Raw genomic sequence first — 19,026 nt, 5'->3', positions numbered from 1 at the left:
AGCAAGGAGATCCTCTTTCAGCAGTTTTACAAAGGTGATGTGTACGTGTCCCTTTCAGCAGGAGCAGACATTTTACTAGAAGCAGAAAAAGATTATATGGGTTTTGTCTTAACTGCACACTTTGTCTACTTGACACAATGTCATCATTCAAAGAGCAGAGACTGTCAGACCACAAATACTGCTGTAACAACAATGACTAGTATTTCAGTTGTAAAATCATTTTTTATTGTTACAAATATACATATGAATAAAATCCCTTCAACCTGTAATCTAAGCAGGTAGCTGTGAAATTTGCACCCCCTCCCTCAAAAGCTGAAATGTTTTTACAGATGTTGAACTACTTTTCCCATAGAATTACACATTGAAAGGAAGCTAATATGCAGACAGAACTGAGGAAGGCCTCTAGAAAACACCAATATTAATAAAATTTCAATTGCCCTCATTCCAATCAACTATATACATTAACATATGAATGTGGAAGCATACCATGATTATACATCGTCCAAATCCTTCTCTGTTGTGCTTTTTGACGGTACACAAATGTAAGCGTTGGAGCCTTATGTACAGTACGAGAACAGGAAGAAAGAAACTCCCTATGGGGGAATGTAAAAACCATACCCAAGCATTTAATATATATAATCTATACAAATTATTTTATTAGTGTGCTCTTTTAATATAATTACAATGTGCAATTGCATACCGCAAGAATATATTTATAGGTAAGTCACGTGCAGATTTGACACATTTACATTCAGCAGTACAACACATTACCTGCTGTACAGTGTATTAGTGTAAGACAGTGTCCAGTTAATTTGCTTTGCTTTCTAAATGCCCCAATGCAGGGCACTCTCTGTAGCTGCTTCAGAGAAATTCAAGTAGAATACATGAAAGAATTGCTGGCTTTACCAAAGGCATGGGAAGGAGTGCCTGCATTGCACAGAAGAGAAATTAAGGACCGAATCAATGCCAAGTGAGTGTACTGGAAATTGGAAGATCGGGTTTTCTGCATGGAAATGTACCTGTGGTGAAAGAGCAGCTGGCTAGAAGGGCTGTTGATTGCTGTACCCTGATTGTTATAAAAAGCTCTTGCGCTACGAAGCACTTGTACTGATTACTAAACAAAAATAAAATCTTTATCTGCTTCTTCGCCAGAGTCACTGGACTTGCTTCCCTGATGGCTGTCTTTATTCAAGGATCTCTGCTTCAGTTCCTGGAACTCATGAGACTGCTGCCCAGGGCTTCTTTTCACAGCTGTATAAAACAGAAATAGGTCTTACTAATTGTAGAAGAGAGAGGAAGAAAAATAATATAAAAAAAATTAATTCATGCACACAGGACCTGCTCCTGCTCCCACTGAATTAACTTGCACCAGTGGGAGTAGCATAGGTCCATTAATTCTTCAACCCAGTAAAAAGTGAGAGAGAAGAGAGTTTGAGCAACTTTATTGCACTGTTGGTTGGCAAGCAGGCAAACTTGAAATATGAAACTCAGTACTTCACCGTGACATGGGTAAACATTACAGTCGGTCTGGAGACTTTCTCCTCATCACACCACTTCAACACCAGAACTGCATTCTTTTTTTCCAGCTGGGCTGGATCTCAGATGATGCACTCCTGACTGCTCAGGTGGATATCCTCGCTGGGCACCCCTCAGACCAGCGGCACGTGTCCCAGGCAGGCCTGTCTCCCGAGCACAGCACATCTATATTCTCCTTTTTGACTCGGCAGTCTTAACCAGGACAGACGTTCACCTTGGCATCCAACTTACCCGAACTGCTGCTCCCTGCCCCACCAGCACTGCCACGTCCCGATGCTCTCCCTGTTCCCTGGTGGGGGGACACCCATGGCTCTGAGCCCAACCTGCATCTCTTCCAGCTGGGACCACAGGCCCTGCAACCTCGCTGTGCTCAGCAGTGGAGACAGCAGGAGGGCTTACCCACCTCCCGTGATCTAAATGCAAACAGTACCCATCTTGTTCGCCAGCACTCTAAAACCTTGCTAAGGCCAGAGTTTTCCCCAAACCTATTAGCTTTGAAATGAATTGGAAAGAAGATTGGAAAACCTTGTTAAGATTTCTGATCTAATCAGTGGTCTACAATTGCTATGGTAACAAGAGAGTTATTACACACATCGATGGGGGTGACGTTATGCAAGGATTGATAGCTTTAGAAATCTCATAATTCTAATTAAAATGAACTTTTAAATACACAGAGGCCCTTAAACTTGACTTCGTTGCAAGTCATCTCCCTTCACCCCCACCAAATGAAATGTTACAAGACCTTCTTTGCTCCACCATTTCAGAGAAGGGTGTCCGGCTTTGGTCCGCACTGATCCTTCTGCTTGCTCAGATTTGTGCACGTCTCTCTTAACAAGGCACCAGCAGCTGCGGTGGCCATGGAGCACCACCTCTCCTTCCTCATGTACCGCTCACCCATAGCCCCACCGCTGGGAGGGACAGCCTGCCCTGTCAGCGGCATGCGGCTCCAGCACAAGCAGCAGGCTGTCACTGACGCCATCTCTGGGGCCGTTCCAAATTGTGCCAAGGCTGCGTTAGGGTCTGCCAGGAATGGGGAAGATGCAGAGAAGAACCCCGAGGGATCTGATGCTGCCAGGCTGCTGGGGCAGCCTCAGCAGTGATGCTCCTTGCATCCCTGGGCTGCCAGCAGGACTCCCCAGCCAGCGCTGGTGCGTGCCGACAGCCGTGAAACCTGGGACAGAAAGCTCTGGCCCGTTTTCATTTGGCACAGGCATTGTCCAGTTCTGGATCTCTGCCGTGCTGAAAGCAGAACGGACACATCCAGTGTACGTCTTGCGGAGACCCACCTCTGCGCACAGGGCACCTTTGCTACCCAAATAGTTCTCTTGAGTCCAAAATAGCTGTTTCCTTATTTGTGCTAGCCAAAATACGGGAAGAACCAAAAGCCAGCAGCTACACGCTCGCTGCATTCTTATCCCAGCTTTGCAAGTTGAGAAAGAAGAAGAAAGGATTTTGAGAAGGTTTTTTTAAGCTATTTAATGGAATTGGAGAGTATTAAGATACTTACATTCTGTAAAAACAAAAATAAAGATTAGGCATTTCCACCTTTGCAAACACCACTGCTTTTCAAAGAAATAGGTGCCTGGAAATTTTTGAGTCATTCTCAATACTTGTACCTCCTCCTAATTACACAGTCTTTGTTTGAGCCTCCACTCACTCCTCAAACAAAACTCAGAACACATCCTGTGGCAGCCATTTTAGTTTATGGTCTCATAACTCAAGACAGGTAGTTTGCACCCAAAATACCTGAGAAATATATCAAGCATTTAAGTCCACATACTGCAAAGCAGGCTTCTGCCACAAGAGCCCTTGCCCCAATGAAACTGTACGCAGGTGAACTATGTAGATCTGCTGTAGCAGCTCAGATTTGAAGCTTACTTTATCAGAGAGGTATCTTAGAATAAACTAAAATATAGTAATTTAATTACAATGGGGAAGACAGATTCCAAGTTTGGATGGGCTAACTTTGATTCTGCAATATGAAAAGGAAACCAGTTTATACATTTTGGGCTGAGGATGTTACAAAAGGGATACAGGATGTCTTATAAATAGGAAAACTGTGGGTAAATGTAATTGCATAAGATGCTCAAATATCTCATTAAAATACTCCAGAAAAAAAACATATTTTTTAATCACTGTTTAAACAAACCAGTTAAGAGGTATAGAGAAGCATGTAAACACGTACCATTTGAGAACAGGTGCTTTTATATTTTACAAACACATAGATCAGCCAAACATTTTTATAGCCTACTGAACAAGTTCACTATAAGTCAAAGCTGCTCTTCAGGAAGCACAGCTTAAGCGTACAGCGCAGTGCCAGGTTTGGATTCTTCTGGGGTTTTTTTTGGTTCATTTATGCAGTTGAAAAATCAAAGTACTATGTCAAAATAATCTGATTTACCCAGTTCTCAAATGGTTTTATGAGTGATGTACTGAAACTGGCACTAACAATATTCAGACTGAAATGTATTTAGCAATACTTCAGTGCACGCATCTTAAAAAGGAACGGTATGTAAGCACACAAAGCAGCGGACGGTCTACCTGCAGCGTGCTTACACGGCAGCGTGCCAGCGCCACTGCAACGAGCAATCACGGTTTGTAATGAGCCCTCTTCTGCAGAGGGGCTGCAGGTGCTATATGGTACTGGCCACTGGTGTTGCCAGGAAGGAAAAATGCACACACATTTCTTATCTGGAAATTTCTTCACGCAATGCAGTTCCCATGGGGACAGAAAGAAGATTAGCATCCCATGAGATTTTTGCCTTTCTCATAATCCAGTGACAAACCCACACCCTTTTGTGGCTTCTTAGCTATTACAGTTTCTTAATGGTTGTTAGTGCCAGTTATCAAGAACCGTCTCGATGAAAAATGAAAACTTCTAACCAGAAGTGGGCTCTGCCTTCCTCTGCCCAAGCACATTTGCTTCCTCTTCTGCACTGGTAGAATACTGCCCCAAAGTGGTTTTCACGCTGCCAGATGGCTTGGCACAGTCGTGAGCTGTATCTCTTTTTTGACAATCTCCTGTTTGCTCTAGCAGGGAAAAGGATTCAATTTATACCCCTAAGTTGTTCTGCATGCCCACATATGGAAAGTAATAGAAATAATTTCACTTATCCATCCCATTTAATTGTTAAAAGAGTAGTAATCAATATGCCAGATGCTTGCTTAAATTTAGTCCAGATATTTGCGTATGTTGGTAAATGCAGCCCAACCTTGCAGGTACACTGCGTGAATAGGCGTATTTTGAGATTGTCCCACAAAGTACAGTTAAACTCATTAGCATCAAACAATTTCATAATCAAGTATCATCTAATTTGCAGCTTTCTTTTGCAGGAGATATAATTTTGTTTACTGACTTAGGCAGATTTGCAGTGATTTACCAGTTGCGGAAATAAACTGAGCAGGCTAGCCTGAAAGCAGAGGCAGAAAGCAAGGACAGAGTAATGACTGAATGAGGAAGTAGAACAGTAATAAAGAAAAAGGAAAACCTGAAAAAGAATAAAAAAAATAAAAGAAATAGAATTTACTCCTTCCCAAACAAATACATGCAAAGCATAGCAGCTCTGTGAGGCTCTGGAAAGCCAATTTTAGCCATTCTAAACTGCTATTGATAAAATTCGTACAGTGCAATGTAGTGACAATTAGAAAACCCTGTGTTCAGCCAAGTTGTCTGTGGAGGTCTAAGGGAGCAAGGAGTGAGGAAAGCACAGTGTCTGACTCCTTTTGTGTAAGGATTTGCAAACAGCAAGCACATTTTAAAAAAAAAGCAACTGTCCCTCCACTCATGTCACAACTGCAAACCCTTGTCAAATCTCTGCCATGTTAGAGACTGCTGTAACACAAAAGGATCGTAGTTACGATCCCATATTCCCTGCTTCTCCAATATGTCCCTTCTCATGACAAGGAGATGGAGAAGGCACATAGCACAGAAATGGTGAAGTTAACCTCAGGTTAAAATATACCTGAAACAAGCCCCATTACATTGTCTTTCTCTAGTTATGTAGTAACAGGTTCTCTCTCACAGTCTGGTGAAAAGCTGGTGAGAACACAAGGACTGTAGCATATGCAGTTACCAGACAGCACCTGAGAGATTCTGTTGTGGCAAAAGCCTTTGACTGCAACCATTCTCAACATGGTGGCACCAGTGTAGCAAGTCTGATCCCTAAGCTGTAGCCCAGTTCACCTGTCTCAACACAGGCTCTGATGGGAGCAAAGGCAGGGGAAAAAAAACAAGCTCTGTTCTGCCTTGCAGCCCTCCTAACGCCATCGGGAGGCATCTCAGACACCCTGGCCTCTTTTCTGGACCCTATGCCACAAACTGCTGCAGCTTTTGGCAACATGGACCATTTGAACCCTCATTCTTTTCCACACACAGGAGAGGTCCTTGGGTGTGCCATGTCCTAATAGCTTTACATAACTCGGTGAGACTGTGGTGGTTCTTCTGGGCTACTTTTACAGCACAAGAACAGCCCAAGAGCATCATACAGGTGGCTGAAGCAAGAGCCACAATCTGTAGACAGATATCCCACATGTCTGACACATTGTCACCAAATGGTAGCCATCACAGCAACTATTTTCCAAGCAGAGCAAAACCCAGACTGTGAGATAAGGTGTTTCATAAAGGAAATGGTAGTTTTAGGAGAGAAAGGGAGAAACTTCTGAAAATACACCTCTGGTCCACCCCGCTTTGGGGATGGCTTTGCCCCTCCTCTCAACTAGAGTGTAATGGTGGGCTTTGTGGGCAGCACAACTGCTCAGTCTTCACAAGCCAGTGTTATGTATCTGCCTTGACTCATCTGCCCCCATCCCACATTCCGAGTGTATCTCAGCCAGACCCAATACCCTGAAGAACTGCTGGTGGAGTGTGAAAGGGCACCCCTTTGTCTCACAGCTTGGGATGGAATTCCCCCTGGGAATCACCTTGGGGTGGAAGCAGGGCTCACTGTCTTTATTGAGTAGGGTCCCAGGAAGGAAGAGGTCTCACCCTCAGATGTCAAACCTTGTCATTTGCGCCAGCTAACACCACGTTGAGCAATATTACTGTGGCTACTTCTCCACATACCCTACGCTATCAGAGGAAGCCTTAGCTCTTCTAAGAGCCAACTGTGGACAAGCAAACATATCGGCAAAAGTAGAGATCCAGTGCACACATGAAAAGCAGCAAAGAGAAGGCAGCAGCCTACTGTTGTGTGTAGAAGGCACCAAGCCCTGCCCTGGCATACAGAGACACGTTGCCCAAGGAAATAAGCTCAGCCACATGCAGCAACCCCACAGAAAGGAAGAGTACAAACAGAGCAACAGGCTGCCTGCAAGGAACAAAGTCATGGCTGCTCCCCTGGAAATGTGCTGAACCACAGAACTGCATTATTGTGTGTGACCAACATCAATCAGCATCTCAATTCAGACCAGACTAAACCGTAATATACACAACACAACAGTCCCTTAATTGTTCAGCTACATTATTAATACCGAGGGAGTCATCTTTCACTTGGTTTGATCAAAGGAAGAAAATATAGAGCACCAACTTGTGGAGGAGATGGTGAACAGGTGACCAGATAGACTTGCCTTGCTCTTTTTTCCTCCAAATGAATAACCCTCCCCGCTTCCAAGTGAAAACAAATCAGGGGACAATGACACATGGAATTCTAATAGAAGACAAGCATGCTGGAACAGAAGTTATACCAACACTCCTACCTTCTTGAGAAAATGATCTGACTGTGGGGCTGCTCTGACCATCCTTTTCTTTATCAGAAGGAACTTTCTTCAGCAGAGGTGGAAGCAGGGCAACTTTTGGGGAACTGGGGCCAGAGGGAGACTCCGGAGCATCCTCTGTGGAGTACCATGAAAAAAAGTGTGAGAAGTTTTATTTGCACTGTAGCTCACAGAAATGGTGCTGTTATGGCGGGCCAAACCTCAACACAATACATGAACAAGAAACAGCTAGAATCTGTGTCAGAAAAAGGAGGATTCAGGAGTTTACATTACAGCAAGAGAACACATGATGGCCCTCAGTCCAGGTGAAAAAATTTTACTAGCCAAAGCAAAGATCTCAATTTCAGCATTTTTAAAATGAACTGCTATTGTAGCACAAACAGAAATCTGATGGGACCAATTGAATTTCCTGCAAGGCATAAGTATGCAATTTGTAAAGAACAGCTGAAAATTATCTTGGGTGGATTTTTGGAAATATTTTGTCTATTTATTTTTTTTTTGTCCTGAAACATAATGAAGTGATCAATTTAGATGTCCTGTTTCACAGTTATAAGGCATAAAAGTGAAGCAGTGAAACAAATTTCATAAATAGCTTACAGAACTCTCTACTTCCAGGAATAAATTGCCAGTACATAGCATGATAGCATCTGCAAAAATTTTCTAAACAGAACAAATACTTCGTTCTCTAGACTGTGAGGAAATTGGGAATTTAATTTCAAATCCATAGTTTAAACCATCTGGATATCTTGTTTCTCTGAAAGGCTGGATACGAGTTATGTATGGCAAATGGACTATTATCTTTACAGTCCTCACAGGAGGACCTTTTCAGTCTTGCACTAGACAGCCTTTGTTTGGACAGCAGGGAAGTACAGCTATAATGGATTAGTTAAAATGCTCATATGTTTGCTTCCCAAGGAGTAAACAGTGGCATATGTACACAACAGAGGAACTAGGAAGATACACTGGTGTTGATAGAAGGAATGGGAACTCAGTATCAACTAACATGTATTGTGTATTTGTACCACGCATTAATTCAGTTGCCTATTGAAAATGAATAGGGATTTATCTCACTGTTGAAAGTCCACCTCCAAAGGAGTCAATCTTTTTACTTTCAGCAAAGGGAAGCGATGACCTTCCAAATGCAACTCAGTCTGGATGGATACACCAATTCTCATGACTTCTCCACGCTTTTGATGTGCCTGTGAGGCCAGTTGCTTTGGGAAGCGTGGTATCAACATATGGAAGAGCACAGTGCTTGGCAAACACAGCTATGTACTTCTGAACTTAAGCTGTTATGCACTTTATTGAGGAACCACTTGCAGTCTTTGACACTCTGTGGACATCTTTGCATCTTTGGCTGTGCTCCTTTGCCCTCAGATTACTTAGCAAAAATTTGCTACCATTAGTTAGGCCACACTGCTGGAAACCACAGCAGGACCAAGAGTGTTAACAGGATTATTGCTTGGTTTCTTCATCAGGTTGCTTGGGCATGTTTAACCAGCAGGTTGCTCAAAGTACCAGGCTTTTGCTGCCACCCGAGGAGCTGGCCTATTACGAGTAAATATTAATTATTCTGTATTAAACCCACAGTATGCTCTCTGCAGGAAATAGGAGCTGGCAGAAACAGATAGCTCAGGTCTTTCTGATACCTAACATTTTGAGATAACACACTGCCTATTTTACAGATTAAGCATCACCAAATAAGCCATGCTTTCCTATTGTATTCATCTTTGTGATCATCTTACCCGACACCTCTCACTTTTATGACCATTTCTAAAATGGTCAATAAAATAAATTTAAAGCCATCTGAAACCTGAAGGTCATTCTGTATTTGAACAACATTCTACCATTGGAGTGCAGAGACTAAGTAATGCTCAGGTTACACATCAAGGGGAAGGAGGAGGCTGTAATATCCCTCTGCCCCCTCATCCTCACCAGAAACGACATCTTTCTAAGGTCAGCAATGAGTATGGGAAAAGCCAAGAGGTCTGCAAGCTCTTACAGATGGCTATGCTCACATTTTTCAGTCATTAGCAATTAATAAGCTGTATTTGCCATAGCTACTGGGGGAGTCAGTAACTAGCATTTAACTCCTCTCAACTGCAGTGGCTCTACTTTGGGAAGAGGGTGTTGTGACACTGGCCCATTAAATAGCAGACAGACAAACGTATGGCAGATTTGCTGAAAAATTTCATGCTATTGGAAGTCTTGAGATAGTATCTGGGCAGGAGGTTAGGACAGCGCAGAAGTTAATAGTCATTCAACTGGCAGTCTTGAAGGGTTATAAAAGCACAGTTACAATTATTTCCAGTGAAAAGCAATAAGGAAAGAAACAAAGGCAAAACAAGGAAAAAAGAGAGCGAGTCAGTTTGTGTAAGTTATTGAGAATAATTGGCATTTACTCAAAGGGGCCAAGACCAGCCTGACAGAAAAACCCAGGCACTTTAGTATTTACAGTCAGGTGTTTAGAGAAATACAGTTAATTTTGCCAGTGCTCCCACAAGAGGGATTTGGTGCTGAAGTAGCTCTCCATGTTCCCCTCTTCCATGAAAGCAGTCTAACTCTGCCACTGCTGCTATTGCTTCTCCTCAGGCTTTACTATTGTGGATCACAGATTAAACCATTTTAATAAGTTGATGTGAATTAGGGCAGAGGGAGGTGGAAAAGAAGGACGCATCTCAAGAGGAAGTGACTGAACAACCTGTCCCTCTACATTTAACTTCTGTTCAGGATGTGGCCATGGGTTTCTCCTCCATAGCCCGCACAAATGCCCAGAAGTACCCAGCTGGGTAGAACGAACGCCCAGAAGAGCTCCTCACCAGTACGAGAGGCAGAGCGCGGTTTCTGTGGCACCGTGGGTCGTCCTGCCAGGCTGGGCTTTGTTGACTGAAGTGGGGGTTTTGGGCTTGTCGGTGTATTGGAAGAACTTCTTGCTTTTGCACCAGCTTCTGCCTTTGGTTCAGCTTTTGAATTTTTTTCTGATGATGCTGAGATGGAGTCACCTTTATTTGAGGCAAACCGACTCTCTGGAAGGGTCTGCTGGAGTTTAGGCACTAAAAGAAATACACACATAAAATAAAATCTCTTGCAATACAGAAGGCTCTGTGCACAGGTACGCTTATGTGGAAAATATCATCACTAGCTCACATATCACGGCTGCACTGCAGTGCAAGAGTGTAAGAGGATCCCTAACATTTCATTCAAAATCACTGCAAGAAAAGCATCTAAAACCACCAATTTGTGCATGTGCTAAGTTCATAATTCAATTGCCTCAGAGGCAATAGCATCTCTCCCTTTTTAATATATTTGGGGTAATGGCTGACTGGACCTCATACTCCCTTCATATTTCTGGGAGCAGATGGTACAGCCTACCCGCTGAGAAAGCAGTGACAGATCAGTGGAAAAGGCAGCCTTTGGCTGTTTTGTGCCTCTACATGCAAAAGGTTGGCTATCCAAGATCAACAGAGAAAACCTGGCCCAGAAAATAAATCCCAAATGTGTGATCAGCAGGCTACATCTTGTTATTTGTTGCTTTTAGCAAGCTCTGGAGGAGATTTGGAAACTTAGATGAGATCAAAGTATTCTTTATTTTGATATATCTAATAATACTGTATACGGATTATGGTTTCCACACATTAGCAAGTTTATCAACATATTATTATATACCAAACAAAGACCAAGATACTTACAGATAAAGCTATGCTGACTTCCAATCTAGCTGTGCAAGTTGTTAGAAAGGCTGCTGGACACTACGTTGCAAAGAAGCAAAATGCCTGCCCCAGTTTTCTTCTTTGCAGCTTTGAGAAGGTTGAAGGCTTTTATGAAGCAGATATAATGATAATCTTGGAACCTGTATGCTAGCTTGGGACTTTCAACAACTGCCACATCCTTTATTCTCAGAAGAGAATTACAGACTAACTGAAATGCAGACGGGTGGCCTTGGTACCTGGCAAAGCCAAGTATGTGGCTCACAGATGCTGACTTGACCTGCCTACCTGCTATTCCCATTCAGAAACCCTACTCATTACAAAAGTGCAGAACACAGACAGTTTAATGGCAGGGGGGAGGAGGGGAGTGTTGATACAGTTTGTTGCAAACCAATCTCCAATATTTTCTTCCAGCTCATGTAGCTGTTTTTCAGCCCAGCTGGAGTTAAACTCTGGTGAAATATAGAGAGTTGTGTGGCGCATATATATTTGTGTGAGTGCATGACAGGGAGAGTTCATGCCTGCATGCATGCAATAGACCTTCATGCTGCAAGCAAAAACAGCAGGACACCTTCTCACACCTGTGTGTGTATGCATACAAAAAAGCAGGCAATATCCAGACATGAAGCAAGGAATAAAAAAATCTTACTCTCCTTCAGCGTCAATTTTCCATTAACTCTCTTTCTTGCCTTCCTAACCTCAGGCCTGCTAGTATTATTAGAACCCAGTAAGTTAAAATACATTAACCCAAAACAAAGAAAAACTGTAGTCGCAACAGCAAAGAGCAGCCTCGGGGAGCTCTCAAGCAGAAGTGGTAAAGAACTGACAGCTGGAGGCCAAAAGGAAGGGATGTGCACAGTGCAGTGAGGTGGGGGTGAAATGTGTCATATACAGAGACAAGGACTAGAGAAAAATTGGGCTCAGACACCCCCAGCTACTCTAATGTGACTGTTCTTGCTCCTCTGACTTTGGTTTGATGATATCAGGAGGCACATATAGTACACAAAGTCCTCCTCAAAAGATAAGCAGGCTTTAAAAGCATTGATTTATAGAGTTCAGCATGATCTGGATATGCTGTCTTTTAAAACTAGCTTTAGGAAGGTATAAAACTGCAAAATCGATTGCTGAAGTGCCCAACCAAGATGGCCACATTTGGATTTTTATTTTAGCCTGTTTTTTCAGCCTTGCTTCTGTATGTTTTGGCAACCCTATGTGCTGTGCTTGCAGGATACCTACCACCGCTGTTGAGAAATCAGACCTGGATGTCCTAGTTCAGGCCATTCCTTTCAGTCCAGTGAATGTGGCACGCACAAACCACCAGGGCTGAATTCCTTTTGAACACTTCACTGGCCAGTCCCAAAAATATGCACAGAGACCAGAATTTCATCTTGTCCTGAGATGGCTGCATTGTAGGCACTGCCACGTCGGGGCCTAGGACTAGAGGTTGACAAGGGCACAGCAGGACCAGGTGCAGAGAGAATCCGTGCTGTAAGCACTGCAAGGCTGGACTCCACTTTGTAGATGATGGACAATCATTTTGTGCATGTGTGCAGTGTCCAGGGGCCTCCACGGCTTTGCAGACAGCCCTGGCTTTGGTCAAGCCAGGCAAAGCCTGGGAAAAGCCAGCTGCCATTGCCCTCGAAATGTCTACTCTAACAGCTGAAAACCAAGACTATTCAAGCTGGTAGGTACAGAGACTACTATAAACCCTGCAAATTGGTCATATTTGGTTCACTGGATATATTCATGAGTTTCACTTCTTTGTGTGCAGACATTGTTGCTGGCTTCTGGGTTCAGCTTCAGCTTTGCTGATCCCATTACAAGTGACTTTCCCTCCTGTGCATTGTGGAACACAAGAGTAAAAGCTGAGCTGCCAACTCAGCCCTAGAGCTGACTTCATGAAAAGTGCAGTCCAACACAGCACAAAAAGTGAGCTGCTTGTAATCCTTTTCAGGTAGTGTAAGCTCAGATTTTGCTTAAGTAACTGTAGGCACACAATCTGGAGAGGATAGTGAGATTTTTGAGGTTAGGCATTTTGCATCTTCTAGAAGAGTTTACACCAGGAAATTCAAACTGTACCTGTACCACTTCCATCCAGTCGTTCTGAGCTCATCACTGTGTCAAAAGACTCTCTGGGAGTTGTGTCATTCCCAAGTTTCTGAAAGAGTAAGAAAAGCTTTCATATTAATCATATATCTGTAATTAATACAATTTAGTGCTTCTGTTAGGAAATACAGCTCTAATGTGGAAGCCATAAGGCAGAGAAAGCAGTGATAGTAATCAATGGTGGATTCTCTCTCCTTGTTTCTCTTTCAGGTCTTGAAGATCTAAGCAGGAAGAAAACTATGCTGATTTGTAACTAATACTGCCACATGCCTAGCAAAGCTGCAATGCCACCGTGCCTCCTAAGCAACAGGTCTCCCAATGTAGAGGAGTTGAAACTGAAGGTGCCAGTTGAAACCAGTCTTTTCTGCAAAGATAGCTCTGTATTTTAAAATTCCTTGTTTCGGTTTAAAATAAAAAGACTTTTTCTGAAGATTGAGATTTTCAACATGACTGCTGAATAGATCTTATGCTCTTCCACATACAAGAGTAACTCCTTACTTTAGATAAACCTGCAACTGCAGAATAGCAGCACTCAAATATTTACAGGATTCCCCTAAAAATACAGAGCGTCACAAGCACTGCTGGATGCTCAGCATCTCTAAAGAAAGGGGGCTTCTTGTTTATGTGCTGATATTCTGGCTAAGTCTTCTGTTCTCAAAAATAGCTTTCCTAACATCCTGGCCTCAAAAGAAAAGGTGTGAAGGCTTTTGTCGTATCATAGCTCTAGCCTAAGTGAGCTTGAAACCTGTGTATTCACCGGGAGAAGCTTAGGTATGCAGCCAATGTGCCTGTACATTGTACAAGAACCGGCCTCTTTTTACTGTCTTACCTGCTACCAAAGCTTAAGCAGAGGGATAAATGGGAGGATACAAAAGGTGCACAGAAATAAGTGCAGGATATACTATGACAGAAAGTCTTATAAAGATAAGGCTAGGCAAAAAAGTGAGATGTTTTGAAACTAAAAAAGTGGGGATAGGCTTTTGCAGACTGCTTTAATCTTGACTTGGTATTTCAAGACAATTAGTGTGGCAAATGACTTAAAGCAAATGATTTGTGCTGATGACCATTGCATTTGGTGGTACACCCAGGCGTAAGTCATGCTGTCCTGAACACAGGACACTGCTACGACTGTTCCAACACCAACTCTGCATGACTCGCGCTGGGATCTGGCAGTCCCATACTGTTCAGAAACCTCTACCACGTGCCATGCAGCGTACATCAGACATGATCACTGCCCTTTGGAGCTTCCACTCTGAAAGGCTGTTAGGTATAGCACGTAGATAAAAATTGGACAACAGGAAAGGTAGGAAGGAAGAAAATGGTTATAAGTAGCAGGAGCACATACTAATTTTAAAAAAATTGATGGATTTAGAGTGAAAATAGTATTTTAAATATAAACATAAAGGAGTGATCTCTAAATATCCATGCTGGCCATGGGTCTTTCCCCTGTGGTGGTAATTCAACACAGGCATTTCAAGAGAAGCAGATTCTGGGGAGCGATGCAGAAAACAGTGTGGATGGCCTTACAGATTTACCGATGCCTCCATTTTGCTCATGTAATCTCACAGCTCCTAAAACAAAGCCTCTCTCCAATACAACAAAGAAAAGGATGGAGATGTTGAGTGCTGCTATTCCTGTATAAGACCTGGCAGGGTAATGCTACCTCCCAACCTCTCCACTAAGCACAGGTGTGCACTTAAAATGGCACACTGCATTAAGGAGGATGCTTATTAGGATAGTCATTAAACTTCCTGTACCGTAAAAATACCCCGATACAGGTATAACTATCTACTCTAAGGGATTATATTTCTACAGAAATAAAATCATCTGTATGTTAAAAAACATGCTTAAAACAAACAACAAAGTCTTCTGGTCAGAAGCACTCTAGAAATGCCATGACTTGTAGGGCCAGAATAGTAAGCTACGGTGCCCATACAAACAAAACAAAGTCCCCTCCAAAGCTAGCAGGAACATTATGCTTTCTACCACCATGTGAAAACTCAGTTTTTATTCCCATTTCTTGACTGTCATTGATATTTTGGCTAAATTCTCACCTGTCTACCACCTGTTTCTTTGTAAGACTGTCTTGGCTATATATTTTTGAAGGGAATACCACTCTCCACTTAGTGGATTTTTCTTCCATAACTTGGAAAAATAACTTTTGAGAACTGAATTTACCAACAATTTCTTCATAAAATGTGAATACTCATTAATTTTCACCAAAATACTAATTTTCCTATGTAAATATTGAAGATACATGTATAAAACTTAGCTACAGTAAAGTATGACAGTATGAAAAGTAGTTTCACTATAGCTCCTTCCTCCCTAGTTATAGGACTACTGGAGAAATATGACCATGTACAGAGACAAGTGCAAAAACCGGTGCTGGCATCTATTCATGTAGTACTTAATAATGCAATTAGGATGTTAGCATGTTTGGCTACCTACAGTACACACGTCACAAACTGCTTATGGTCCCGAGACAACACTAAACGCTGCAAAAAGTTTACTCTGAGAAGCTGTCAATTGTGTCAGACAAATGCAGGTGAATTTATCATGTAGATAAATAATGACCAGGCTCTACTTTTAATAGAAATTCATGCAACGTTGGGAAATACTGCAGAGTTGGGTGCCATAAAGAGTGAATAAACTGGTTACAGATGATCTTGAATGCTCATAGGTCCTGCTCAAGATATTTAAAAATTCAGTCTGTAAACACCAGATGGAGCTAAAAGATCTTTTTATGCATGCTTAGAAGCACACTAATCTACAAATACTCAGCTCTACCATTAATGCCAATTCACACACTGTATTCTAAGCAAAAGAAAACAAAAAACATTTACCATCTTTCCATCTACTGTGCACCTGCTCATCACTTGTATCTGTAACAAGACTGCAGTAGGGTATGGATGAAATAGTAAATTCCTTCTGGCTTTGTTTTCAAGTAAAATAGCTCAGAATATAAGCAGCCATCTGTACCTTAAAGGAAAATAGAATTTTCTATCATATTGGAATTCTGATAAATTTGAAGATGTTAGGGAAGTTGATGTCATACCCATCCCAAACAACGTAACAGCAGTGGGATGCTGTCTTATGTAGCTCAACCATCAGGATACTGTACGATTTTCACCTTCACGAATATCATGAATAAAAATGCAAACCTAAATTATTTGATACTGTGATCTAGGATGAAGTATGTGAAAAATTCTTTTAAACAGCAGTTCGATTTTGTGCGGTCTGGGCAACATTAAGAATGGATAACCCAGTGCCTCGCTGTGTACAGATTCCTGTTTCAATTCAGTTTTCTTGGTCACAACAACAACAAAAAAAAAAGAGCCCCTCTTTTGCATTCCATAAATTTTTTTTTTTACAAAATCTAACAAAAAAATAAGATCAATAACATTATTTCCTTGAAAATTAAACCTAAAAGAGGAGGGGTAACTTTTCCAACCAGTAAAAGAGCAACTTTTCTTTTTGATAGATGAAATTCAAGTTTTCAATCAATGCTACGAAAGCTCTTCAAAAAAATTGCACATGCTAATATTCTACCTCAGTCACATCATTCCAGGTCTGACTAACTTCAGATGACGAATGTTAAGATCTTGAAGAGCACCGAGCACACACAATTTGTGCAGTTGTAAAAATTCATATAATCTGGAGTAGCTTGGTATAAGTTACAGGCACAGTGTAACACTCTTGTTTAAAATCATATGGCATTTTACTTGAGAACTTGGTGTTTTAGAAATCAGTGAGACTATTCATGGGCACTACTCAGTACCAATAAGAAAGGTGGGAATTAGTCATTTCTTTAGAATAGTTTTTTATGTTGAGGATGCTTTTAATGAACCATAGACTACTATGTTAATTTGAATCTGCTTATTACAAGATTCCAATGTCTGCAAGAATGGTTCAGACATCATGGCAAGCACTATAAGACCATGAAGAAAGGTAAAAAGGAACTTTGGGTGCCTTGCTTGGTCACAGCAAGACAATTCTGCAACGTGTTAAGGGAAGGAATACACAGCAAAGCTTGCAGATGAGCTTTGTCTTAAGGTAACACCTTTTAAATTACAGGTGATAATGGTGGGGAATAGGTATCAACCAGATGCCCTGCATGTTGAAGAGGAAGAGAGGAGTGAAAAAAAGACTGATCCTTTGGTAATTTAGAATATGCCAACTGCAGCTGGGAGGAAGCAGAGGATGATAATGGGGAAGTTCAATGGGAAATTGACATCGTGCAAAATAGGTCAGCACAAAACGCTTTGGAGCAACACAAGGATATTCTACTCTGCAAGTTTGCGAAGTGCCCAGCATCAGCACTTCACAGAGCAGAAAACTAGAGCAAAGGGAATCCAGACAGATAATTAGGAATAGATTAATTTTTTTTAAACATGTGCTTATTTTCTTTGAGTGTTAGTATTTGAAAAACAGAAATCAAAGAAATAAAAATAATTAGGTGTGGCACAAAAGGACATAAAAATAAAGTGCAACAAGGAAAGGATAAGATGAATAACTATTCAGTAAACAGTGTCTGGAAGCCAGACTTACTTCTCTGCATGGAATATATAATTTAAAATACAGTACATCTCTTCATCTTTCTACATCACCTTCCAAAAGAGAAGAACACAGATAGCTACCATTGTAGTTAACTCTGCCAAACACCTGAGGTACCGGTGTGCAGGGGACACACAGTAAGAAGTCTGTCCTAGCTTTACCTTTTGTAAAACATGATTCCATTACACATGAACAAATCACACATCATATAGAGTGGAGACATCCAAGCTGTGCTTACTAGTCACCCCAAAATTACTCCATAATGCATGCAAACAATTATGTGTCCTCTTCTGTGCTTGTGATGGCCTGACATCAAGTGCAAGAGCTGGTGTCACCTCCTCCACAAGAGGAGAGAAAGTGCAGGCTTAAGGGTGCAAAAGGGTGGAAAGCAGGACTGATGTGTCAAGCCCCAGTCACCAACCCTTATAGACCCAACCCACCTCCCCTGAAGACACCTAGCTCTTGCTCATTTTTTTTCAACAACTCAAGAGAAATCAAATTGCCTTCACCTTCTGAGCAGAGGCTGCTCTCTTCTCCTGCTTGGCTTTCATTTCTGCGAGAAGTCCACTGCCCATCACCTGCACGCCATACCTCCGGCCTCCTTGTGGGCTTCCTTTGCTGTCACCCCTCTCAGCTTTTGCTGCATCGTCTGGCTGTGCCTCCTCCAATGAGTCTGGCGTCTTTAATTCCTCAGATCGCTCTGTACCACCGTTCTGCTCTGCAGGCTTTACCTCCTTCTTGCTTGTGTCCACAGCTGAACTTTTTGCAGCAACCTTGGGCGAGGAGGGCTCCTCTGCCACCACCACAGTCTGGGGTCGTTCAGATTTTGAGCCTCTTGATTTGATTAAGTTAAGGAAGCCACTCTTTCTTGAGTCCCTTTTCTTCTTCTCATCACCTGTTTCACTGGGCTCACTGCTGTCTGAACTTTTAGTTGATGGTCTCCTAATAAAGGACACAGGCATTTAAAACTCTTCTCCACTCCCTTCCTCCCTCTCTTTTAAATAGTACCAAATTAATTCTCCTGGGCAAAGCCAATCTTTTGTATGATGCATATGTTGCCCTAGGCCCAGTCATTAGCTGGTGTCTCTAAATTAAAAACTGGACAATTAACATTGATCATACTGTCATGAGAATTCCTGTGCTGGCCTTGTGTATGGTATAATGAAGAGAGGCAGCCATTTCACCTGTACTGGGCACCCAGCTGTTTCCAACACCACACAGCCTTGCCCAAGCTATTTACACATGTATGTACTGAGTTTGCATGACAAGGTTTTGGTAGCAGGGGGGCTACAGGGGTGGCTTTTGTGAGAAGCTGCTGGAAGCTTCCCCTGTGTCTGACAGAGTCAACCCCAGCCGGCTCCAAGATGGACCCACCGCTGGCCAAGGCTGAGCCCATCAGCAATGGTGGCAG

The 19,026-nt window shown here is 42.3% G+C and overlaps 1 protein-coding gene across 1 annotated transcript; it reads right to left on the bottom strand.

Moving 5' to 3' along the window:
• Positions 1–202: 202 nt before the first annotated feature.
• On the bottom strand, positions 203–18,557 carry LOC104617503 (leucine-rich repeat-containing protein 16A-like; the record flags this gene model as incomplete). The annotated part of the gene is made up of 5 exons (XM_010282839.1): positions 203–1,251; positions 7,231–7,365; positions 10,068–10,301; positions 13,035–13,113; positions 18,125–18,557. Coding segments are annotated over 5 exons (1,018 nt in total), but the record flags the coding sequence as incomplete, so codon positions are not given.
• Positions 18,558–19,026: the final 469 nt, after the last annotated feature.

Source organism: Phaethon lepturus, unplaced genomic scaffold, assembly GCF_000687285.1.
Source record: "Phaethon lepturus isolate BGI_N335 unplaced genomic scaffold, ASM68728v1 scaffold15152, whole genome shotgun sequence".
In the NCBI taxonomy this organism is placed as follows: Eukaryota; Metazoa; Chordata; class Aves; order Phaethontiformes; family Phaethontidae; genus Phaethon; species Phaethon lepturus.
Note: the sequence above shows the minus strand (reverse complement) of the source record. Positions and strands in the feature narration are given on the sequence as shown.